Raw genomic sequence first — 24,530 nt, forward strand, 5'->3', positions numbered from 1 at the left:
TTTGAGACCAGTATCCCTTGCTCCCCTCCTCAGAGACCAGTTTCAATGATAAAAATAAATATATTATAAAAATAATATTTATTTCAAAAATAAAAATCCACAGTTATATACCAACCACACTGTCCAACACAACTGTGTCTGCTAAAATCAGTTTCTGAACATGACTGAACTTGTAGCAGACAGGGATTTGGGCCCTTTTGAGTCCCACATGGACAAATCCCTGTAACCTCTTGGAGCCAATGAAGTCAATGCGGCTCCACACAGGTGCAGACACCCGCCTGCACAGAACACCTCACAAGGTAAGAGGCCTTAGAAATATCTATGCTATGATTTCCCACATATAAATATAACAGTATTGTATACCTCAACCCACGCAAAAATATTTCAGAACTATTAGCAGGGGCAGGGTTGGAGAGAAAATGAAAACATATTTTCCAAAGATAATTTTAATACACAAAACAAGGAGTTATCTATCCATAAATCTACATCAGTTTAGCAAAGCTAGCGCACACCTCTGCATGGATTCTTATTTTTGTTTAAGCACATTTTATTTCAGGTCAGTTTAAACCTGTTCCTAACTGATTTAAGATCTATTGAAACAGACCTGACTGATTTAATGCAAAATAACCGTGAAATAAGCTATACTTGTTTGAAGTGCCTTTATACTGATAAAACTGCATCCACACTAGGTTGCACTGAATAATTATTACTATTGTAAGGATAACATCCCTAATTGAAGTAAAAAGAACAGGAGGACTTGTAGCACCTTAGAGACTAACAAATTTATTTGAGCATAAGCTTTCGTGGGCAACAGCTCACTTCATCCCTGGTACAGAAACTGCACGTAAACCTGCTCTCAATGGGTTTAAAAATCACACCTCCAGTTAAACCACTGCAACTCTGTGCATAGACAGTAAATCCAAATTTAAACACTAAATAATTGACTGCCTTGCACCTTGTGTAGTTATTTACATCTCTGCCAAGTGAGCATAAAACAACACCAGTGCAAGTACAGAATCGTGATTCAGTACCATTTTGCACCCTTTGCAAAAGAGTAAATGATATGCAATTTGACACCCCCAAGCCTTCATAGTGAGGAGGCAGCCGCAGCCCCTAGCACCCCCAGAGACCCCCCTCAAAGTGTGTGTGTGTGTGGGGGGGCAGTCCTAGCTCCTAGTTCCTACAGAGACTACTCCCCAGAGTGGGGGGCAGCCCCTAGCACTGCCAGATACTCCTAATAGAGTGGGGGGCAGCCCCTAGTACCCCCAGATACTCCTATTAGAGTGGGGGGCAGCCCCTAGCACCCCCAGATACTCCCATCAGAGTGTGTGTGGGGGGCAGTCCTAGCTCCTTACTCCTACAGAGACTACTCCCCAGAGTGGGGGGCAGCCCCTAGCACTGCCAGATACTCCTAATAGAGTGGGGGGCAGCCCCTAGTACCCCCAGATACTCCTATTAGAGTGGGGGGCAGCCCCTAGCACCCCCAGATACTCCCATCAGAGTGTGTGTGTGTGTGGGGGGGCAGTCCTAGCTCCTTACTCCTACAGAGACTACTCCCCAGAGTAGGGGGCAGCCCCTAGCACTGCCAGATACTCCTATTATAGTGGGGAGCAGCCCCTAGTATATCCAGATACTCTTGTCAGAGTGGGGGTGCAGCCCCAGCCCCTAGCACCCCCAGAGACCCTCCCCTCACAGTGTGTGTGGGGGGCAGTCCTAGCTCCTACAGTGACTACTCCCCAGAGTGGGGGGGCAGCTCCTAGCACCCCCAGAGACTCCCCTCAGAGTGGGGGGTAGCCCCTAGCACCCCCAGAGACTCCCCTCAGAGTGGGGGTAGCCCCTAGCACCCCCAGAGACTCCCCTCACAGTGTGTGGGGGGGCAGTCCCTAGCACCCCCAGAGACTCCCCTCAGAATTGGGGGGGAGGGGGAGCCGCAGCCCCCAGGGACCCCTCCTCAGAGTGGGGGGGACAGAGCTCCCCACCCCCCCTCGCTCTCTCACCTCCTCTCCGCCGCGGACCGCTCCAGTCCGGCGTCGAGCGTCACCGCCCCCAAACCACGCCCCCTCCTCAACGTGATTGGCCCACTGGATTGACACCGATAGCCAATCAGATCCGAGAAAGAAGAGGGCGGTGGCCGGGCCGGTGGGAGTGACAGGGGGCATGGCCCTGGTGACCCAATGGGAAGTGACCAGATAGATATCCCTGGTGCCCCAAGGGGGAGTGATGGGGGGGGGGCGGTTGTCCTTGGTAGTCCAATATGGAGAATATGGGGGGGGGGAATGTGCCTGGTACCCCAAGGGGGAGTGATGTGGGGGGAGGGTTGTCCTTGGTAGTCCAATATGGGGAATATGGGGGGGGGATGTGCCTGGTACCCCAAGGGGGAGTCACGGGGAGGGTTGTCCCTGGTGTCCCAAGGGTGGAGTGACAGGGGGGATGTCCCTGGTACCCCAAGGGTGGAGTGATGTGGGGGATGTCCCTGGTATCCAAAGATTAGGGAGTGATTATTGGGGAATTTCCCTAGAAGGAACTCAGCGAGGAGGGGCATGGGGGGTGGAGTGGCCTTGTCTCACACAGAGGAGGGTTTATTCCTTGGGACTGGGAAATGTTCCTGGCCCCGAGGGGCAAATGTAGCACTGTTGATGCCTGTTAATTATACCTTTGCAGGTGCCACTGACAGGATTATGTTCCATGCAGGCAACATGAGCCAACTGCCTTCACAATTCTATTGTTTAACCTGTGCTCACCCCCCATCCAGGTCACCTTACCCTTCTTCCTCAGCCAGCTCTTCCCTCTAGGAGCAACAGCCAAGAGGAACTGTGCCAGAAGCTGGCCCTTCAGCTGGCTCGTATTGGGGATGCTGTTGATCGCAGGATTGTCAGAGAGTTTAGGCAGCATGCTGAGCAAGAGGAGAATGTTGAGCAGGTAGAGAGAGAGAAGGGGGGACAGGCCTTTGTGCTCTGTATGCAAGTATTGTCTGAATTAAACTGCAAACTCCTTTGAGCGGGGACCGTCTGTTCCTGGTCATGCTTGTGAAGCAGCACGTGTGTTCATTGAACAGCGCTCTGTAAATACGGTGTCACATCCATGGACATATCCCAGCAGCAGGAGGGAGAGGAATTTGCCATTTTTCTTAAAAACACCTTGAGGCCCAGCTTGGCAGTCCTCCCTCCTGAGATTGGCTCCTACTGAAGCCACGAGGTTGCAGGATTAGGCCCCTGATGTTTTCTGGTTACAGGCAGAAGGTGTGATAATTCTCACATTTGCATTCCCAGCCTGTTGTTTAATACCTTGGCATGTATGTTTTCACAGGGCCTACACATGGGAGAACCAAGAGACGTCAGAGAGAGGACAGCACACTTTATTTTGTTCTTGCTTAGAAAGTTTCATGAAGTTTTGCATTATTTCTCACTACATTTCTAGTGGGATGTATATAACGAAGCGATCCCTTAGCTTAGACTGTACTGATGTGTTGGTCACTGACCTCACGTGATGCGGTTGGACAGATCAAATGGAACCTCTGTGACCATTTTGATTATTCACAACATTCCTTTGGGATGCACATTAATGAGCCTGATCCTGCAAACATGTAAGCATTTTAGTAATTTTACTCACCTAGGACTTATTGAATTTAGGGGACTAGGCACACGAGTAAAGTTACTCACTTGCATAAATATTTACTGGATTGGGCCTATATTTAGTTAAAAATCAAATTCTGTAAATTGTATTACTTGTAGCCAGTCACCTTCCACCCCACCTTATACCACTCCTGAAAAATGAATGGTGAAGGCAGTAATACACAGTGTATAGACTTCCTTATCAATCATTTTTCAAGAGATCTGGATGCCAGTGCACAAACACACACATTGTTGTTGCCTACCTATATATACACATGGAAAGAAAAGTGACCTACTTGTTAAAGGTGCTGAGTACCTTCTACTTCCATTGGCTTTTTGGGGGGATTTGCAGGTGCTCAGCACATCTGAAAATCAGGCCACTTTTATTTAGATGCCTAGATATGAAGTTGGGGGCCTGTCTTTGGCACCCAGCTTGGCAAATGTTGGCTATGAATGTTAATTTGAACTTCTTAATTAGTTACATATCCCGGAAGCTTCAGTCTCTGGTTATGTGGCGATATATTCTGCGTAGCAGCTACTTTGATGTTTAAAACTATGATCACACTAAAGCAGCAGAAAGAATGCTGTAGTATGTTGCAGCTGTTGTGGTAACAAATGTGTTCATGACGCGAAGCTGTCGGTTTGAGATGGTGCTTTTCATCATGCAGGGTCTATTACTTAAACCCGCCAACATGGTACAGATCAATGCTAATTTCTAAAAGTAGCTCTTGAGTCAAGAAGTGTAATATTTGAAATTATTGCCTGTGTGTGGCATTCCTTCCTGTGGTAACAGAGCATTAGCTTGAATCTACATGGGAGAATCCATGAGGGAACAAAGGTGGCAGAATAGAAGAATTACAGACTGTGTCATAAGATTACTTGAAAAAAATGTCTACTTGGATCATAAGTGGTATTCTTTGTTCTATGCTGGGGTGCTTTATGGTTGTTTCTATGATTAAAAAGTTCAGGTTTAAAGTATAGAGAAAAGTTTCTAACCCCATTTTCTTTGAGCTCGTTTATGCAAGATTTGAAAAATAAACATTTACCACTTGCAATTAGTGTTTCATGTTTCTTTTGTTAATGAAGTCAAATGCAATCCTGCCCCCGAATGTGGTTCGGGTGTGTCACCCCACATTGGCTGAAGCCACGTTAGTCAAAGCCAGAGAAGGGATGGGGGGGGTTGTCGAAGCACAACAGAACAGTAGTCATGCCTGCCTACTTATCATCTTTTGGCACAGGCTTTGAGGAGTTGTCCCTAAGGAGGTGCTGGGCCCTGGAAGGTGTTGGCAATAGGAAGACAGAAACTGGCCTGCAAGGAGCTGACTCACTGGCTGAGTACGTCTTCACTACCAACGTTAAAGCATTGCCACTGTGTAGTCACGGCTCCAGCACTAGGAGAAAACTTGTTAAAAAACACAAAAAAACCACTGTGAGGGGTGTACCTCCCAGCGCTAGTGCGCTGTCTACTCTGCCACTTTACAGCACTGAAACGTGCATCGCTCAGGGGTGTGTTTTTTCACACCCCTGTGTGAGAAAGTTTCAGTGCTGTAAAGTGGCAGTGTAGCCAAGGCCTTTATTTCTGAATGGGTTAGGCTAAAATTTAACTGGGATTGGATCCACCAAAATCTCACTGTCCCCTCCAAAACTTTATGGTCTTCCCCTTCCCAGGGGAGAAGTTGAGCTCATTTACGAGACAAGAAGATTAGGATCTGCTTTTATAGCAACCACTTAAGGGGAGATGCTCACTGCTAGTGGGCTGTCACAGAAAGGAAAGAGGATTCAAAAAACAAGAAGCAAGGGAAGATTTTTCTGCTGTCAGCCACATACCCATAAGTCAATTGTTTAAAAAAAAAATCACACCACCTATGCTCCTTCTGTGAAGACTTGTGCCTTTCAGGGGCATAATTTCAGGAAAATTTGGAGAGGAAGAGATAGGGAGGGGCAAAGTTGTGTTAACGTTATATGTGATTTTATTATATCCTGCAAAGTCAGGGGGAGGAGGAGCAAAAAAGGGAGCATATTGACCTATGACACTGGGGGGGGGAACATGGTTGGGGGCACCTGCCCCCTTTGCCCTATAGCAAATGGCACCCCTCATGTCTCTCACTTCAGATCTATATTTACTTGTGAAGAACTGCTGCAATGCCCACCAAGGGGATCTGCTACTGAGATCAGCTTCCCTTTTACTGCATTTAAGTTGACCCTCTTTCTGTTTCAGATTTGCTCTTGTCTCTTTTTACTACCTCCTAGGACCCCTACCACAGAGTATTGTTAAGCCAAGGCCTTCTGCCATTATACCAGTTCCCCCCCCGCCTCCCCACTGGCTGTGTGGTTTTGGGCTACTCATTTAGGCAACAAGTTTTAGGACTGGCCCCTGATTTCGGGTGCCAAAGCCCTACATTGAGAAGAAGTCAATGGGGATTTTAAGTACTTAGCATCTCTGAAAATGAGGCCCAAGGTCTCAGGTTGGGCACCTCAAAAAACAGAGGCACCCAAAGACAACTGGCTACTTCTGGACATGGTGACCCTCATCTTCCCCTCTGTCAAATGGGTAATAAGTATTATTTACCTGCCTCACAGTGTTTTATGAGGATTAACCACTTAATGATGGAGGGCTGGCTTAGCTAGTTCTGGGTAAGGTGAGTGAAAAAGGTCTGAGGGAATCCCAACAAATGGTTGTACAGTGCTTTGAAAACACAAGTTGAGATGCTCAGGGAATCAATCAACAGACCAGATTAACACAGAACTCTCTCAACCTGGTAAATAAAGGGAGATTCTTTTATACAGATTCATTGTTCATTGCATGTTAGACATTGAGAGACATTCTGACCCCCCCCATCTTGGACTTTATGGTAGTTACTGAGCTGTGTAATATGGCTACTTGGAACATCACAAGAGCGGTCACTAGAAATCAGATCCTTCTCATTTAGCTGAAGTGATAAGGGTCAGCACTTCTAGAGAAAGGTCAGAGTTCTTTCTCTGCTGTCTGGAGGATTTTGTGATAAGCCCCTTCCACCTGAAGGAAAGGGGAATCTCAATTAGCTTCTAGCCCCAGGGGGTCTACGACAGTTGTCTAGTTCTGATGCTATCCAGTAGAAGACAGTGGAGGACACACACGAACCAGCTATTTCTTGTTTGTATTATCTTGGCACCTAGGAGCTTCAGGTGTGGACCAGGACCCCATTGTACTAGGTGCTGTATAAACAGTAGAGACAGTTACTTACACACCCCCTTTGTAAATCAAAGCTGGTCCTCAAGAAGCAAGGATTCACTGCCTTTCAATTTCACATGGAACTAACCAACCTCATTACCTAGGATTTCAGAGCACCCCCATTCTGCACAGCAGGGGCCTTCAGAGCTACGCTGAGGGGAACTAAGATTCCCTGCTGCCAAAATAGAGCCTGCAAGCCCCTACCACTTATGCTAAAGGAGGCTCCTGGGTAGGTGTCAGCAGTATAGGCACTATGACACTATGAAGCACTTCTGCTTTAATCCTGTAGGGGGCAGCACCACCACCAACTCGTTGCGGTAGGAAAGGCAAACTTTGCAGGAAGCTATAAGAGGCTATGTGGGCTGGGTGCTGAAAGATACGCAAGGCTCGTTCCTGGTATGATTAAGGTACCCTGTATGTACCCTGGCGGGTGGTCGCCATCACGTGCCCCACAAATTTACAACCCACTTAGGGATGGGGTTAGAGGAGGGATGGGGGCTGTAAAACACCCCCCTGCCTCCGGCTGTCAAAACCCTCCAGCCCAGAAGCGCCTGCTGCCTCTTGCCCTGGGAGGGCAGTTCCCTGGCACCGGGCAGCTTGGCTGGTGCCCCCACCCTGCAGTGCTTAATGAGTAATGAAAGAGGTGTGTGTGTGTGTGTGGGGGGGGGGGCTCAAGCGATCAGGGGTGCCAGGGCTAAGAACTGCCAAGCCTAGAAGGGCCGGGGCTAGGGACTGCCAGGGTTTGGCACAAGCCCTGCCGCCCTGATCCCACCGCCCTCCACCCAGCGCGGCGCCCCCAGGTCTTTGCAGGGCTGGCGGGGGCCAGGGCGGCATGCTGGGGGGGGGGGGGGGGGGCGGGCGCCGCTGTTGCCCCGGGGCTGAGCGCCTGGTTCTCTCAGATCCGGTTTGTTTCGTTTTCGTTTCCCGGAAGGATCCGAGCCGCGGCCACACACGGCTGTGTCTGCGCTCGCGGGCGGGGGACCGGGCAGCCCGGGGCGGAGGGGAAGGGATCGCGGCTTCCCCCGCTGGCTGCGTGGGGGGGAGCGGGGGGGAGCCTGCTCGGGGAGCAGCGGGAGCGGAGCCCCCCGGGGCCGGAGCCGCACCTTCCACCTCCACCTGGAATGCAGGTAAGAGCTGAGCCACATCGCTGCTGCACCAGCCACCCACCTCCCACTGCACCCCCCCCCACCCTGCAGCCTTCCTCCCCTCTGTCCCCCCAAGCACCCTCCCCGGCTTCCTTCCCGACCCCATCCCCTCAAACAGCCCTGCAAACTCACCCCCCTGCCCAGCAATCTTCCCCCCCCCTTCAAACACTTCCAGCAACCTTCCTCATACACCCACACATCCCGCGCTATAGGTCTCTGCCCCCTCAGTGTAGCTCCCCCCCGTCAAATCCCCAAGCCCTCCTAGCCCCCCTACTCTGCCCCTTCCCCCCGCCAGACACTCGCAAGCTTGTGAGGCTTCAGATCTCCTTGAAACATTCTGATCCTCCTTGCTTTGTGTAAGCCTGTAATTAACGAACACTGGAATTCCCCTTCCTTCCTTCCTTCGGGACAGTTCATAAGGGGAAGGAGGCGAAGCGGGCTAGATCATGCTTCAGTATATGGAGCGTGGACCAATGCACGAGCATTTTGCAGAGAAGACTAATTTTTTTTTGATACCTCCCGCATAATTTTACAATTTTAACCTTTAAAGGAGGTCACCTTAACTTAGAGCTGCTGGAATACTCTAGGATTTAGGTTTTGTTTCCAGGTAAGTTTTATGAAGTTTTTAAGTCTGCAGCAAGCCTCCATAGATCCCCTCCCTCCCCTGCAGAGAACCCATGAGAACTAAGGAAATGAAATAGCCTCAAACACTCTAAAAAGGAGAAAATAAATGGGACAATAATTAAGGCTGCTTTTCTGGTCTACCAAGAATACCTGCAAACTGGCAGAATTTTGACCACCTGGATTTTTTTTTTCTTTTCTAAAGGGTAAATCTAACTGCAATATAGTTGAGCTAGGGGAGAGAAAAACCCAAAGTTGGAAAGTGTCTTTCCAGAAGAGAAACACATAATTTACCCTGCTAACCTCTTTCACTTTTATTTTTCCTGTAGCCTGTTGCTTAGAATGAATCTGAAACATGCCTCATGTTGCTGTAAAAAGTGTTAAAAAGTTCATGCTGGATTGTTTCCTAGTAAATTAAGTTTAAAAAACCCAAACAGATACAATACTACCGCTAATAAAGCTAACTAGACCTGCTGAAAGAAGAAGTGCAGAGATTTTGGAAAGATCTAACTAATCATTAAACCAGTTTCGGAAGGCTTTCTTCCTGGTTTGGACACAGTTAATACTAGACATTAAAGACATTGTCCACATGAAGTAGGAGACTTCCTAGTTTCATAATACACAACCACTCCATAAATGGAAATAGTGCATCTCCTACTGCAGTTATAAATTGTTGCTCAAATGTAATGACATGGCTACCTTGGGATGTTATGAAGACCAGGAGAGATCATAGAAGATTAGGATTGGAAGAGACCTCAGGAGGTCATTTAGTCCAACCCCCTGCTCAAAGCAGGACCAACACCCACTAAATCATCCTAGCCAGGGCTTTGTTAAACTGCGCCTTAAAAACTTATAAGGATGGAGATTCCACCACCTCCCTAGGCAACCCATTCCAGTGCTTCACCACCTTTGAATATCCAACCTAGACCACTGCAACTTGAGACCATTAGTCCTTGTTCTGTCATCTGCCACCACTGAGAACAGCTGAACTCCATCCTCACTGGAACCCCCCCCCTTCAGGTAGTTGAAGGCTGCTATCAAATCCCCCCTCTCTTCTGAAGACTAAACAAGCCCAATTCCCTCAGCCTCTCCTCGTAAGTCATGTGCTCAGGCCCCCGATCATTTTTGTTGCCCTCTGTTGGCCTGTCTCTAATTTGTCCACATCCCTTCTGTAGTGGGGGGCCCAAAACTGGATGCAGAACTCCAGATGTGGCCTCACCAGTGCCAAATAGAGGGGAATAATCACTTCCCTCGATCTGCTGGCAATGCTCCTGCTAATGTAGCCCAATATGCTCTTAGCTTTCTTGTCAACAAGGGCACACTGCTGACTCATATCCAGCTTCTTGTCCACTGTAACCCCTAGGTCCTTTTCTGCAGAACTGCTGCTTAGCCAGTTGGTCCCCAGCCTGTAGCGGTGCATGGGATTCTTCTGTCCTAAGTGCAGGACTTTACACTTGTCCTTGCTGAACCTCAGATTTCTTTTGGCCCAATCCTCCAATTTGCCTAGATTACTCTGGACTCTATCCCTACCCTCCAGCATATCTACTTCTCCCCCCAGTTTAGTGTTATCTGCAAACTTGCTGATGATGCAATCCATCCCATCATCCAAATCATTAACAAACATGTTGAACAAAACCAGCACCAGGACTGACTCCTGGGGCACTCTGCTTGACACCAGCTGCCAACTAGACATCGAGCAGTTGATCACTACCCATTGAGCCCCACAATCTAGCGAGCTTTCTATCCACCATCTAATCCATTCGTCCAATCCATACTTTTTTAACTTGTTGGCAAGAATACTGTGGAAGACCATATCAAAAGCTTTGCTAAAATCAAGTTATATCACGTTCACTGCTTTCCCCCATATCCACAGAGCCAGTTATCTCATCAGAGAAGGCAATCAGGTTGGTCAGGCATGACTTGCCCTTGGTGAATCCATGTTGACTGTTTCTGATCACCGTTCTCTCTTCCAAGTGCTTCATTTCCTTGAGGACCTGCTCCATAATTTTTCCAGGCACTGAGGTGAGGCTGATCTGTCCATAGTTCCCTGGGTTCTCCTTCTTCCCTTTTTTAAAGATGGGCACTATATTTGCCTTTTTCCAATTGTCTGGGACCTCCCTCGATTGACACAAGTTTTCAAAGATAATGGTCAATGGCTCTGCAGTCACATCAGCCAACTCCCTCAGCACCCTCAGATGCATTAGATCTGGACCCATGGACTTATGCATGTCCAGCTTTTCTAAATAGTCCTTAACCTGTTCTTTCATCACTGAGGGCTGTTCACCTCCTTCCCATACTGTGTTGCCCTGGACAGTAGTGTGGGAGCTGAACTTGTCTGCGAATACGGAGGCAAAAAAAACATTGAGTACTTCAGCTTTTTCCACATCTGTCATTAGGTTGCCTCTCCCATTCATTAAGGGTCCCACACTTTCCCTGACTTTCTTGTTGCTAACATACCTGTAGAAAGCCTTCTTGTTACCCTTCACATCCCTTGTTAGCTGCAATTCCAGTTGTGTTTTGGCCTTCCTGATTACGCCCCTGCATGCTGGAGCAATATTGGTTATACTCCTCCCTAGTCATCTGTCCAAGTTTGGACTTCTTGTAAGCTAGCTTCCTTTTTGTGTTCAAGCTCACTGGAGTCTTCTCTGATAAGCCAAGCTGGTCACCTGCCATTTTTGCTATTCTTTCTGCACAATGGGATGGTTTGTTCCTGCACCCTCAATAAGGCTTCTTTAAAATACAGCCAGCTTTCCTGGACTCCTTTCCCGCTCATTCGCCTCCCAGGGGATCCCGCCCACCAGTTCCCTAAGGGAGTCAACATCTGCTCTTCTGAAGTCCAGGGTCCGTATTTTGCTATTCTCCTTTCTTCCTTTTTTGAGGATCCTGAACTCAACCATCTCATGGTCACGGCTGCCAAGGTTGCCACCCACTTCTACTTCCCCTACCAATTCTTCCCTGTTGGTAAGCAGCAGGTCAAGAGGAGAATGGCCTTGTACATGTAGATTAGAATATTCACATTGCCAGTAGCCCCTCCCATGAATGCTCCATTCATTCTGGCTGAGACCAGGTTCACATCTTTGGCCTCAACTACAGTGAGGCATACGGATTGCGTGAAGGAACCGTATGCGGCTGAGGATCTTTGCTTTAGAGTCTGAATGTTCCTTGGTGGCTTGGAAAGGCAAGAAAAATGTATGCCTTGATTTGGAGCTACACAATTTGATTGTCTTCACACCTAATTTTTGGAGGTGCTGAGCACCCACAACTCCAAATGAAGCCACTGGGAACTGCAAGGGTGCGGCACCTCCACCAATCAGGCCCAAGCTGGGCTCCCAGAAATTAAGGTGCCTAGAATCAGTGGCTGGTTTAGAAAATTTGGCTAAACCTTTTTGCAGGGTGGGTGAGTATCACTCCCAGGGAGTGAAATTTTTTCCAGTGTAAAGTCAGCTCAGCGATTGGTTAGAACCACATTACTGGGATTCAGAGGGGGAAGACTACTTCCTTGCACATTTCACAATATAAATTGGATTGGATGCAGAACACTGCTGATTCTTGCTAACATAGCATTATAGAAGTGTAGGGCTGGAAGGGACCTCTTGAGGTCAAGTAATCCAGCCCCCTGTGCTGAGTCAGGACCAGGTATACCTAGATCATCCCTGACAGGTGCTGGATTCCACAACCCCCTTGGAAGTCTATTCCAGTGCTTAATTATCCTTATAGTTAGAAAAAGTGTTCCCTAATAGAGAACCTAACCTTGCTGCAGAATAAGCCCATTACTCCTCATGCTACTTTCTATGGACATGGAGAACAACTGATCAGTCCTCTTAACAGTCTTCAAATAGGTGAAGACCTGTTATCAGGTTCCCCTCTGCCCCTCCTTTTCTCAAGGCCAAAGATGCTCAGTAATCTTTTCTCATAGGTCAAGTTTCCTAAACCTCTGGACCCTCTCCAATTTGTCCACATCTTGAAGTGTGGCACCCAGAACTGGACATAATATTCCAGCTGAGATCTCACCAGTGCCAAACAGAGCAGGACAATTACCTCCACTGTTTTACATACGCCATAACACACCTGAGAAGGGTATCAGCCTTTATTGTCACTGTACCACATTTTTGACTTGTATTCAATTTGTGATCCCCTGTAACCTAGCTGGTCATCCCCAATTTGGGGATTGTGCATTTGATTTTCCCTTCCTAAGTGGAGTACTTTGCACTTGAATTTCATATGGTTGATTTCAGACTGGTTCCCCAGTTTGTCAAGATTGCTTTGAACTCTAATCCTCTCCTCTAAAGGGTCAGCAACGCCTCCCAGCTCGGTGTCATCTGCAGATTATTTTATGCACACTCTAGACTCCATTATCCAAGTCATTAATTAATGACCAGTAGACCAGGACAGACCCCTGCAGTGCCCCACTGAGAGTAGTTATCAGGTCCCTCCAGTTTGACAGCAAACCACTATCTAGAGTATGGTCTTTCAACCAGTTTTGCACCCATTTTAAAATAAGTTCATCTAGATGACATTTCCCCTAGTTTGCTTATGAAGATGCCATGTGAGACTGTCAAAAGCATTACTAAAGATCAGGATCTCAGGTCTACAGCTTTGCCCCTATCCACTAGGCTAATAAAACATGTTCTGGATTAACATGAGTGACAGACTGGGTTTGGGATGGTATTTCCCCCAAGAGCAAACTGGCAGGGACCTTCTGCATGCCCCCCTCCACTTTCAGCACTGAACAAGGATTATTCATTAGAATCGGGTGTGTATACCCCATATAATCAATTCCCAGTGAATATAGAGGGCACTCCAATAGCAGATGGATGGTCTTGGAGTGATGGTGTTAATCTGGATTTGTGGAGAATAGCGTTTAATTCCAGGCTCTGCCACAGCCCCCCTGTGGGACCTTGGGGAAAGTCAGTCAGTGGGAGTTGGTGCCACTTTTGAGGATCTGGGCCTTAGTCTGGCAGTGTGTGAGTTCCCCCATCTAAGTGGGGGTAGCCCTACCTCAGTGGATGTTGGAAGGATAAACCCATTAAAGAATGTGAGGTGCTTGAACACTATGGTAATTGGGGCCATAGAAGGATAGGAGCTGCCATTTATGTTGAAGTCGATGAGGGAGGTAGAGGGAATACAAATATATGGCTGCCATCACCATGGTATCCTGAGCATCTCAGTGTCACTAACACAATTAATCTTCAAACACCCCAGTGTGGTAGGGAAATACTAGCTCTGGATTTTTTGAGGCACAAGGTAGATTAAGTGACCTGCTTAAAATCTCTCAAGCTGCCTGCTGTGGGGCTAGGAATTGAATTTGGGCCGGCACCCTATCCACGAGACCATCTTTCCTAGATGTAGGCACAAAGATATAGCTCCTTTCATCCCACAGATCAATTCCTCCATCTCTGGAGTGTGAGCATGGTGTGCTTGAGAAGAATTAGAGAGCCAATGTTAAAGTTTAGGGAGAAGTTAGGGAAAGGGTGCAATTGCCCAAGTGACTTTTGGTCAGTACATCAGGGTTAAAAGTCCTTCCCTAGGTTGCCCTTGCAGCAAGCGAGGGGGAATCTGACCACCAGACAGTTAGCACTTCTGCTGTGTGTTCTTGGATGTAAGATGGCACTTCCAGGAACACAGCACTGATTCAGGCCTGACTCAGAGGAGAGTACCCTAAACTGAATCAGCACTGGTTCCTGCAGTGGATTTTCCCTGATGGTGTCCCCTCACCTACCAACCAGACTCAAATTTGCTGAGCTTTTGAGGATACCTGCATTAAACAGAATAATGCTACTGTTTGAGACTGCTTAAACAAACAACCCCATGCTCGAACACAGCAGTGGGGAACTTACAGCTGTGGCTGTTCTTTTTCAGTTGATGTGTTAACCTCTCTCCCCCAGGGTGAAGTGACCGTCAGTTCTTCTGGGAGCCCTGTAACAGCAGCTTCCTTACCACTGCCATCACAGTCCAGGTGTGCAGCCTTCTCGCAGCCAATCAGTGAAGGCGAAATCTTCAAATTACCAGGCAGGCTCAGTGAGTAGATGGTGCCTTGTTTAATGGCCTACAAATTAACGTTACTGAGGAGGTATTTTATAAAGCACGGTGCAAAAGCAACAGCCCACTAGCCTAATTTGACTTCTGGATCTTCATTACTGTACTGAAGACCTCTACCACTAGAGCTAAAGGAGTAACTCCATTAACAAATAGCACTAGTAGGTGGTTATGCTCCAGCTGACCAGTCACCAGAAGGGGGAATAGTACACACCGTGCTCATGTTGGTTTCACAAACATTAATTACCTTAGAAGTGGTTAAGTCATCTTCATTTCACAAATGGGGAAACTGAGGCAAGAACAGTGAAGTGACTTTTCCCAAGAAATGGGACTCATAAGTCAGTTCCTGCTGCCTTGATTTCCTTCCTCACACCCCTACATCTTGGACCTCCCCAGGATCCAGGCTTGCAAACTCCATGTTACCTTTTACATGCCTGAGTATGGGGACAAAGGGGAGTAACACTGACCAGAGGGTGACATGAACTCTGAGGTAGGCACCCTTTCTTACAGTCTGGACAGAACCTAGCATAATGGGACCAGGATCTCAGCTGGAGCTATAGGTTCAATGGTCACGTAAATAAGTTGGGCTAATGCCAGTCCCTGCTCTCACTGGGGTGAGAGGATGCAGTAATAGCTGTCGAGTGCTTTGGGATGAGATGGTACTAGTTATGCTCAGAGGCTGGGAATTTCAAACAGGCCTAAGAATTAGGCACACACCTCCTGTTGTAACTGTACACATAACTCTAGTCCTCTGAGAATCCCAGCCAGTGATGTTTGGAGTAAGTGGATGATACCAGAGCCAAACTTTACATGTCAACCTCATCTGTATTGTATTTTCTTTCTCAGGGGTTTTGTTCTGATTTATTGTAATCAGAAAGTGGTTCCTTTAGAATGGAAGTTTGATGCTGAACAAGACCAGTGTCCCATCCCACCCCTGTTCTAGACTGAGGCTTTATTTCAGAGATTGTTCTGGCTTGGTTTCAGGAATCCAGCCCTCACTGTGGAGCAAGGACGATGTGATTCACTGGCTAAGATGGGCCGAGAAAGAATATTCACTCCGGCAAACGGATGAAAACAAGTTTGAACTGAACGGAAAAGCCCTTTGCATTCTCACCAAGGAGGATTTCAGATACAGGGCTCCTAGTTCAGGTCAGAGGAAACAATAGTATTTTGTAATGACGCTGCTGTACAATGCAGTCCACAGGATAGGGCACTGGGTTGGGATTCCGGAAAAACCTCGCTTCAGTTCACCCCTCTGCCACTGACCTGCTGCGTGACCCAGGGCAAGTCATTTCCCCACTCACCTGTTGTCTGATGAGACCGTCAAGCCTTCAGGGGAGGGATAATCTCACAATGTCTGTACAGCACCTAGTACCATGGCACCCATCTCTATTTGGGGCCTCTTGGGAATGCAGGGAAGGACAGTAACAAAGTATCAAAATCCTGCCCGGTCTTTTTTGGATGCCCTGAGGAAAGGGGTGGGAGGGGGGGAGCATCCCTACCATGCCTTCCTCACCCATCTATCTAGGGTACAACTAGGCAGGGTTACAGGAATTGCCAAATTAGATTAGACCAGTGGTCTATATAGTCCAGTTTTCTGCCTCTGGCAGCGTCCCATATGGAATGCTTCAGAGACAGGTGCAAGAACATTGCAGTGGGGAACCTGCCTATGGAGAAGGTTTCTTCCTGAGTCATCTGTAGAGATTGGCATATGCCCTGACGTAAGAGAGATATATACCCTCATGCTATCTAAAATAACTCCGGATGTTCTCATTCATACAAATGTCCAGTCCTGTTTTGAACCCTGCCTTATGTTCTCACACACTGTCAAGCTGTCCTGCAGTGGCTTAAGAGCAGGAGTACCAAGGGCAGACTGTTAAGAACCAGGCCCCCCAACCCGGTTTTGAATTCGAGAGTTAGATTTCACCAGCCAGTCAAGTGTAAACACCACATGTGCTAGAACAGCCTCAACATGGACTGACAGACAGTCCCCTTGGTTTTGCCCATCTTCTTTTGCCACCCAGGTAGGCATACCTTTGCAATAGATGATTCCTTACACCAAGGATCGCAGCAGTATTCAGATTACTAAGCGGCTGGATCTCTCCTGTATTTTCTCTCAGGGGTTTTGTTTGGATTTATTGTAATGTTAAGTGGTTCCTTTAGCATGGAGTACAGTAGAGATCCAGCCACTTTCCCCAGGTCATTGGCACTTCAGAACTCACAGCAAAGACCATGCTTGCACCCAGTCCTAGAATAAACTATCTAAAGACTTATTAACTAGGAAAAGGAAGCAAGAGTTATTTACAAGGTTAAGCAGGTGAACATACACACAAATGAGTTCCAATCTTAAGATCCTAAAGGTAATAGAAGCTTCTATAATAAGCAAGCTCAATGTGTCCTTTAAGGCTCTTGTTTAGGTCTGGAAAATGTTGCCCCTTATACAGTGTTCAAGCAGCATAGAAATAATTTCCTCCTAGTTAGGGGTTTTTATTTCCTCCTCCCTTGTGCTCTGAGCTGCAAACTCAGCTGAGGGAGGAATTCACGTGCATGACTCATCTTCATGGGGGTGGGCAGGGGAAGAGTAAACAAAAGTCTTTTGTCCTCTTTAATGTTCCACTCTAGTTCATCTGGCGTTGCTGGGCCTTCCTTAGGGCTTGTCTGCACTGACGCTTTACAGCAACTTTCTCACTCGGGGTGGGAAAAACACCCCCCCCCCCCGAGTGCAGCAAGCTTCAGCGCTGGTAGCTACGCCCCTGGTTTTTGTCTTTTGTTTTTTTAAGCGCACCGGGAGAGCTCTCTCCCAGTGCTGCACCACGGCCACACAAGCCACATTAAAGCACTACCCTGGCTTTATGGACCAGGACATAATCTGTTGGAGACCAGCATTTTACACTAGTTAATGTCCCTCTCCAGTCTGATTTACAGAGATGTACAATACAAATGCTTGAATATTACCTTACCCTATGGGATACAGAGGTTATAAGTGAAATGAATGCATGCAGCAACTCACAAGCATTCCATAAACACATTTTTTATAATGTAATACCTATTTTAAATAATGCTAACACACGGGTGAGTCAGAAAAATACACAGCTGAACTCAGTCAGTGTTTAGTTGGGAAATGGGGACTTTGCATGAGCTGACACCTGGTCTGCCAGCATCACTCAGGCCATACATAGTTCCCCTGAAGGTTCAATTAGGTATAGTAAGTTTCCTTTACTGAACTGCTGTGTAAAGTTGTAATGCACTGTTAACAGGTGCTGTGTTCAACCCCAGAGGTGAAAGTAAGCCGGTACACCCCAGTATGGCACACTGTACTGGGGCAGCCTGGCTTCGCCAGGGGGCAGTTTAAAGGGCCTGGGGCTCCCAGCAGTGGCTGGAGCCCCAGGCCCTTTAAATTGCCTCCAGAGCCCCGCTGCTGGAGGCCTGGGGTAGTGGCTGCGGCTCTCTGGTGGCTATTTAAAGGGCCCGGGGCTCCCCTGCTTCTACCACCCCGGGTCTTTAAATAGCCGCCGGAGCCCTGCCACCGCTACTCCAGGGCTCCAGAGGCTAATAATTTAATGCCTGTTAGGTATTAGGAAGAGGGGGGGGGCACTTACCTTACAGGGTGGGCTGGGGCTGGCTCTGACCCCCTCAGCCCTGCCCCTTCCAGGGGCCAGAGCTGGCCCCAGCATACTGGTAAGTCATCGGACTTACTTTCACCCCTGGTTCCCTGCAGTTTCAGTGGAGGGGGAAGTGACCCTTTGTAATTTGTCTGTTAAAAGTTTGAGGTCCTTTGGGGTGCAAGGTGCTATGTAAGCATGGGATACTCCTGTCAAGAAACACACAAGCATGGAGGGAACAGGTGGTGGACTGCTTGGATTCTGCTACTGCACATGGAGAAGCCTCCATAATTATTGGCCTTACGGTAGCACCAAAGGCTCACGCCCAGCTCAGAGCCGGTGTGCCTAGTGCATTGTACCTGCACATAGTAAGAGACGGTCCCTGCCCCAAAGAGATTACAGTGTAATGAAACAGGACTGACAAAGGCATCAGCCCCATTTTGCAGATGGGGAACTAAGGCAGAGAGTCAGCAGGTGACTTGTCCAAGGATACTGCCTAGAAGATCTGAGACTATGGTGAAATTCTGTGCCTTTTGTTTGACCTCCTGTGTAACATGATGTGCTAGTAGCCCCTTCTGGTCTTAAAAATCTATGCATTTATGGAATCTGAGTCCCAGTCTAGTGCCTTATCTACAAGACACTTTCACAAGAGTCCTGCAAACCATGATGGACTGGGCAGCAGTTAGAGATCACATGACAGCGGAGGATGTGTGTTAGCTTTCCATGTCCGTTTCACTGCGCAGGGTACCCCTGGCCCAGGCAGACGGCTGTGATTAAACACATTTCAGACTCTACTAATCCAGATGCACCCAATTGTCTTTCCTTTCCCCACAGGTGATGTTTTGTATGAGTTACTCCAGTACATTAAGACCCAGAGAAGAGCCCTGGTGTGCAGCCCTTTATTTAATTCACCCTTTAGGGAGGCAAAACACATGCAGATCCAGAGCCATCCGGAAGGTACCGTGTCTCTTTAGGAGCCTTCAGCGGGTGTGGGAGGTGGGGGTGGGGTTAGTTAAGGAAACAAGCCTGTCAGCGCTCTTTTTTACATTTCTGTCTGAGGGAGGCAAGGCCTAGTGGGCTGAGCACAGGAGTAGGGCCAGGGAGTCCCCAGTTCTAATCCCAGCTCTGACAGACTGCAGTCTTCAGCAAGTCACTGGGGGGTGACAGTTTCAGCCATGGCCTCTAATTCTGAATTGCCTCAGGTTTTGGAAGCCCAGCTTTTAGATGCCTTATGTGAAGTTTTGTCCTAGCCTGATCGGACATTCTTCACCTTCCCTTCCTGGCTTCCTCCGCTGACTCACTATCTACCCTCCTCCTAGCCAGTGGCTCCCTACCACCACCTCAATGCCCTTTCAGTTCCCTGCTGCTTCCTTCTGCAACAGTTCCCCTCCCTTAGGATGTCCCAATAGACTCCATTTTCCACTTGCATGCAGTGATATCAGCATTACACTAGCATCAGTGACAGAAGAACCTTGTTCTTCATCCACCTGGAGCAGACACGGGGCATGGACTTTGGCCAGAGTCCATCCTAGCCAGTCTGTGCTCTGTGTCATACTGGTAAATTGTTCTCATAGGGTCTTTCTGGAAATACTGTAACAAGGATGCACTGGATTTCCTTGCAGGTGTGAACTGTGAGTTAGAAGTTTCCCCAGCTGCGGTCCCTTCATTGTCAACGAGCTGCCTGAGCCATGTAGGACAGCCCAAGTCTCCTAACAAAGCTTCCTGTAGAGTGGAGCCACTTAACCTCTCTCATCACAGCCCAGAAGTCAGCTACAGGGCAGAGATCATCTGTTCTTTTCCCAATACATCGCCAGCCCCAGTCGATGGAAAAATTGCAGGTGAGTATTAATTTTTAAAGCCTCATGCCAGTGTCAGACAGGTCAGACTGGCCCTCAGGCAGTGAAAGCCGCGCTGCCTGAAAAATGAAACTCCTGGAGATGTAAACAAGTTTCCATCCAACAAGGGGCACACAAGAGGTTTCACTGGGAAATCTAGGTCTATGCTTCCAAACTCAGTGGCGCGTCTGGCCCTGAAGCATCTTTGTCTACCATTGAACATCTGCAAAATATGCCTTGGTGTCCAGTGAGAGCAGCCAAATTAGAGCCGCCAGGACGACTTGAGGCTATCGCCATTACCGTATACAGTTAGAGACAGGTCCTGTTAGGTGTCCTTGCACACAGAGCATGACATTCAGTCTAAAAACCTTTGTCATACTAAAGACAAACAAAAGAAGGATCTCTTGGAGAGATCAGTGTGTGGGGCTCATTTGCCTCATGCTGCCCTACTCGGAGACCAGAAGTGACAGCCGTATTTATCCAGTGCCAGAACCTCTGGTTTTAAGACCATGAGCCTTTACTGCCAGCATTAAAAGAACCAGTTCTGTTAGCCAAGTTAGCAGGTTCAAGCTCTGTACGTGACCCAGCCACCACTGGAAAGGGACAGAGTGCTACACAGCGTGTGGGGGTTATACAGTCTCCCTGGCTGGGGAGGCTTGTCCCATGCTTCTGAGTTCCAGAGCAATGAGTCTGTGCCTCAGTTTCCCTATCTGTAAAATGTGGATAATAAGAACTACCACCTTTATCAAATGCTTTGAGATTATTAAAAAAGGACTATATAAGAGGGGGGTATTATTAATAAACACAGTCTGCTGATTGGCTTTAGATTGTGTGGACACTTCCTAGCTTAAAACGGTCAATGTTTTCTTCTCTGTTAACACACAGACTGCAGGTTACTCTGGGATTATGTCTATCAGCTCCTCTCTGACAGCCGGTACGAGCCATACATCAAATGGGAAGATAAAGAAGCCAAGATTTTCCGGGTTGTTGATCCTAATGGTCTTGCCAGGCTCTGGGGAAATCATAAGGCAAGTCTGGCTGAGAAGAAGTTGGTCATTCCTTAACTCTCAAGTACCAGGTCTTACCTGTCTCCATTTTAAAGGGGAAGTGCCTCACCTCCTTTTAGAGCCTGATCCTCTGGGGTGCTTTGCACTGAAATGCCTTTTATTCTTACAGAACCGGGTGAACATGACTTATGAGAAGATGTCGAGAGCTTTAAGACATTACTACAAACTCAACATCATCAAAAAGGAACCGGGACAGAAGCTGTTATTTAGGTCGGGGGGTTCAAGCTTTTTCTTTCTGAGCCCCCCCCAACATGCTATAAAAACCTCCAAGGCCCACCAGTGCCATGACTGGTTTTCTGCAGATAAGAGCCAGGACCAGCCTTGGTGGGTAGCAAGCAGGGCAACTGCCCAGGGCCCCACGCCCCAGGGGGCCTGCAAAAGTTACATTCCTGAGGCTTTGGCTTCAGCCCCATGTAGTGGGGGTTTGGCTTTCTACCCTGAGCCCTAGTAAATCTAAGGCTGGCCCTGCTTGGTGGACCCTCTGAAACCTCCTTGCGGTCTCCCATGGGACCCCAGACCCCTGGTTGAGAACCACCGATTTAGGGGACATAAGTCAGACAGCTAAAATGACCCTGTAAAGAGAGATGTTACCAGTGAATGGGAAAATGGCTTAGCTGCCTTCATTCTGAGAGACGAAGCAGTGCTCAGTGCATTAGGTCTAAAGCTTCCCCAAAAACGTTAGAGCCAAATTCTCATCTCAGTTGCACTGGACAGGCATCAGTGTAATTACTCTGGAGTAAATGGGATTGCTCTAGATTGACACTGCTGTTAACTGAAATCAGAACCTGGCCAAAGCCTGACTTCCACCCTTATGCACACCCAGTTCCCACTAAAGCTGCCCACATGTTTCCAAGAGCAGAAGCTGGCCTTCAGCTTGAGTTAAACACAGGGGGTGGTTTTGGTTTCGCAAAGCTTCAGCTGTGAGCTTTTTTCTGCAAAGCCAAAAATCTAGGTCCTGTTTTGCCCAAAACACAGGAAGTTGAAGGGCTGGGCTCAGAGGTTCTGATTTTGATCCCTAGACTAGTCTCATGGCCCAATCCTGCCAGAGGCTGAGCTCCCTCAACTCCTGGTGAAGAGATGAGGGCAATGAGCATCTTGCAGAATCAGGCACCAGGTAAGGTGCCCAGCATCTTCTGAGAGCTTCTCCATGCTCTGATCTCCAAGGGTCTGATCCAGAGCCCACTGAATTCACCACAAAGACTCCCATTGACTTCAGTGGGCTCTGGATCAGGCCCCTCGAGCTCATTGGGAATTTTGGCTGCCCCCCATCCAGTGATGTCAATTCCAAAAAGTGTTTTTTATTCCAGATTTCTGAAGAGTCACGGAGAGATACTACATGACAAATCAAACAAACTAGAGCAGCTGGAGCGTGAAGAGCAGGAAGGACTGGATTTTAAGGAGGACATGCTGGAGGTCTCACCCTAGGAAGTCTGCAGCATGGGTCTAATGTGGGACCGTGCTGTGCTATAGACAAGCTTTGATGCCACTGAAGAAATCAGGATGCCTTGTGCCCCGACACAAGAGGCCAACTTTTTCTGACTGGGCTGCAAGTTAAGGGCTTCAATACATATTCTAGTCAAAGACTACGCCATCCAGGGACCATTAGCAGCAAGGGTCATGCACAGAAATGGTTCTCCAGGCCTGTGTAACCTGAGATCAATCTGTGGGCTGGCCTTTGGCTTGGTTGTTCTCTTCATAGGTACTCTGTTTTATTTTTAAATGATCAAATTTGGTACCGTATGGACAATGCTCATTCTTTGAGTTTCAAAATGGCTCGGTTTCTTGAGGGCCCTCAAATCAACAGGACCTCCTTGTTCAGCAAAGCACTATAAGCAAACGCTTGAGTGCTTTCATTAATAGGGATGATCTTAAGTGCTTGCCTGAATCAAGATCTTTGTCCCTGATGCGGCAACAGACTGGCATGCATATCTAACTTTAAGCGTGCGATAGTCCCATTGACTTCACTAAAGCTTCTCACATGCTTAAAGTTGGACGGGCATACCTTGCCGACTCAGGGCTCAAGTGAACATTTGTGTAGACTGAAGGGGTTCATTAAGCTGCATATTTAATTAATTTCACTCTATTAATACTACATTATTAGCAGGCCATGAAACAATGTGACAATACAGGAATGAACAATAGAAACACTTGAGAATTACAGATCGGCTAGCTGTTTCACTGACATAAGTGAGAAGAATCAGGCTTGATAACTGCAGGAGGATTCAGAGCCACATGCTGCAAAAGCTGAGGGGGTATTTGGAACTGGGGTTTTGATCTGGCACATTAAAGAAGTGGGCCAGCCATAAATTTCAGATTTGGACCAGAACTTCCCAAATGTTGGGGGATTGGAATCTGAGTTTTTGGTTTGTTGTTTCTCTTAAAATAATGGACCAGATCCTCACCTGCTGTAAATTAATTGCCATAGGTCCAGTGGCGTGATGCTGATTTATGCTACCTGAGCATTTGGCCCAAAGTGTTTTTACACAGTCTGGCAGCAAGAGAGATGTTCTCATGTTATCAAGTATCAGAGAGGTAGCAGTGTTAGTCTGGATCCGTAAAAGCAGCAAAGAATCCTGTGGCATCTTGTAGACTAACAGACGTATTGGAGCATAAGCTTTCGTGGGTGAATACCCACTTCTTCAGATGCATGCATTCTTCAGAAGCACGTTCTCATGTTAGACGTCCATGCAATTAACTCCAACATTACCCTGCAGTCTTTGTGACCGAGACTCTGCGTTAAGAGCCTGGAAGTGAAATTGACTAATCTGATCCCAGTGTCCAAGATGAGTCATATGCAGAACCTAAACAAACAGCACAAGCCAATTTAGGTTTTACAAGTTCATTCCTTTTTAATAATCTCAGGTGGGATTAGTAACACAGGTGTGTGCGGTTTTTAAGAGGACTTAATCTGACAATAGCCATTTTTAGATTTCTTATTTAGGGAATAAAAACCAGTGATGGTCTTGCTTCTCTCCATTTATTGGTGGTGACTGAATGGTGAGAGACTGACCAATCTGCAGACTTTGCTGAGTAAACTGAGAACAGGTACAGGAGAGGAGGCAATGACCATTTGCTGCCCCTGCCAACATCTCCACTCCAGAGGGTCTATCCGTGTTTTTAAACTAAAAGTCAGTGTACAAAATAAGGTGAAATCAATGGGATCCTTGCCCTGGATTTCAGTAGCATTAAGATTAGGCACTACATAATACAGGATCATAGAAATGTAGGGCTGGAAGGGACCTCAAGAGGTCATGTAGTTCAGCCCCCTGCCCTGATGCAGGACCAAGTAAACCCAGACAGGTGTTTAACTGGTTTTTAAACAGCCACCAGTGGTGGAGATTCCACCACTTCCCTAGGTAACCGGTTCAGTGCTGAAGTATCCTCATAGAAATCATTAGAAAG

The 24,530-nt window shown here is 47.6% G+C and overlaps 2 protein-coding genes across 9 annotated transcripts in view; one reads left to right on the forward strand and one right to left on the reverse strand.

Moving 5' to 3' along the window:
- KCTD20 (potassium channel tetramerization domain containing 20) overlaps nucleotides 1–2,020 on the reverse strand; it is a 43,449-nt gene extending 41,429 nt beyond the window's left edge. Inside the window, exon 1 of one of the 5 annotated variants that reach the window (XM_073319565.1) lies at nucleotides 1,998–2,020. The gene's annotated coding sequence lies outside the window, so the exon portion shown is untranslated. The remainder of the gene's footprint in view (nucleotides 1–1,997) is intronic. The other 4 variants (XM_073319569.1, XM_073319572.1, XM_073319571.1 and 1 more) reach the window with 4 other exon arrangements.
- A 5,185-nt stretch (nucleotides 2,021–7,205) lies between these two features.
- On the forward strand, nucleotides 7,206–24,091 carry ETV7 (ETS variant transcription factor 7). 4 transcript variants are annotated; one of them, XM_073319537.1, is made up of 8 exons: nucleotides 7,206–7,229; nucleotides 14,474–14,606; nucleotides 15,609–15,773; nucleotides 19,061–19,183; nucleotides 19,849–20,064; nucleotides 20,947–21,089; nucleotides 21,238–21,338; nucleotides 22,436–24,091. In XM_073319537.1, the coding sequence occupies exons 1-8, from the start codon at nucleotides 7,221–7,223 to the stop codon at nucleotides 22,551–22,553; spliced, it is 1,008 nt and encodes a 335-aa protein (XP_073175638.1). In that variant the 5' UTR covers nucleotides 7,206–7,220; the 3' UTR covers nucleotides 22,554–24,091. The 4 variants fall into 4 exon arrangements, with proteins under 4 accessions (XP_073175638.1, XP_073175640.1, XP_073175641.1 ...); XM_073319538.1 differs by lacking the exon at nucleotides 7,206–7,229 and adding an exon at nucleotides 7,833–7,949; XM_073319539.1 differs by lacking the exon at nucleotides 19,061–19,183.
- The last annotated feature ends 439 nt before the right edge of the window (nucleotides 24,092–24,530 follow it).

This window comes from Lepidochelys kempii, chromosome 21 (assembly GCF_965140265.1).
Source record: "Lepidochelys kempii isolate rLepKem1 chromosome 21, rLepKem1.hap2, whole genome shotgun sequence".
Lineage (NCBI taxonomy): Eukaryota > Metazoa > Chordata > Testudines > Cheloniidae > Lepidochelys > Lepidochelys kempii.

Bases quoted from the DNA above. Each gene is read 5' to 3' on its own strand.
- ETV7 (XM_073319537.1), top strand. The intron at 21,090-21,237 runs GCAAGTCTGGCT...TTATTCTTACAG, and splicing joins GGCTCTGGGGAAATCATAAG to AACCGGGTGAACATGACTTA. The intron at 21,339-22,435 runs GTCGGGGGGTTC...TTTTTATTCCAG, and splicing joins GGACAGAAGCTGTTATTTAG to ATTTCTGAAGAGTCACGGAG.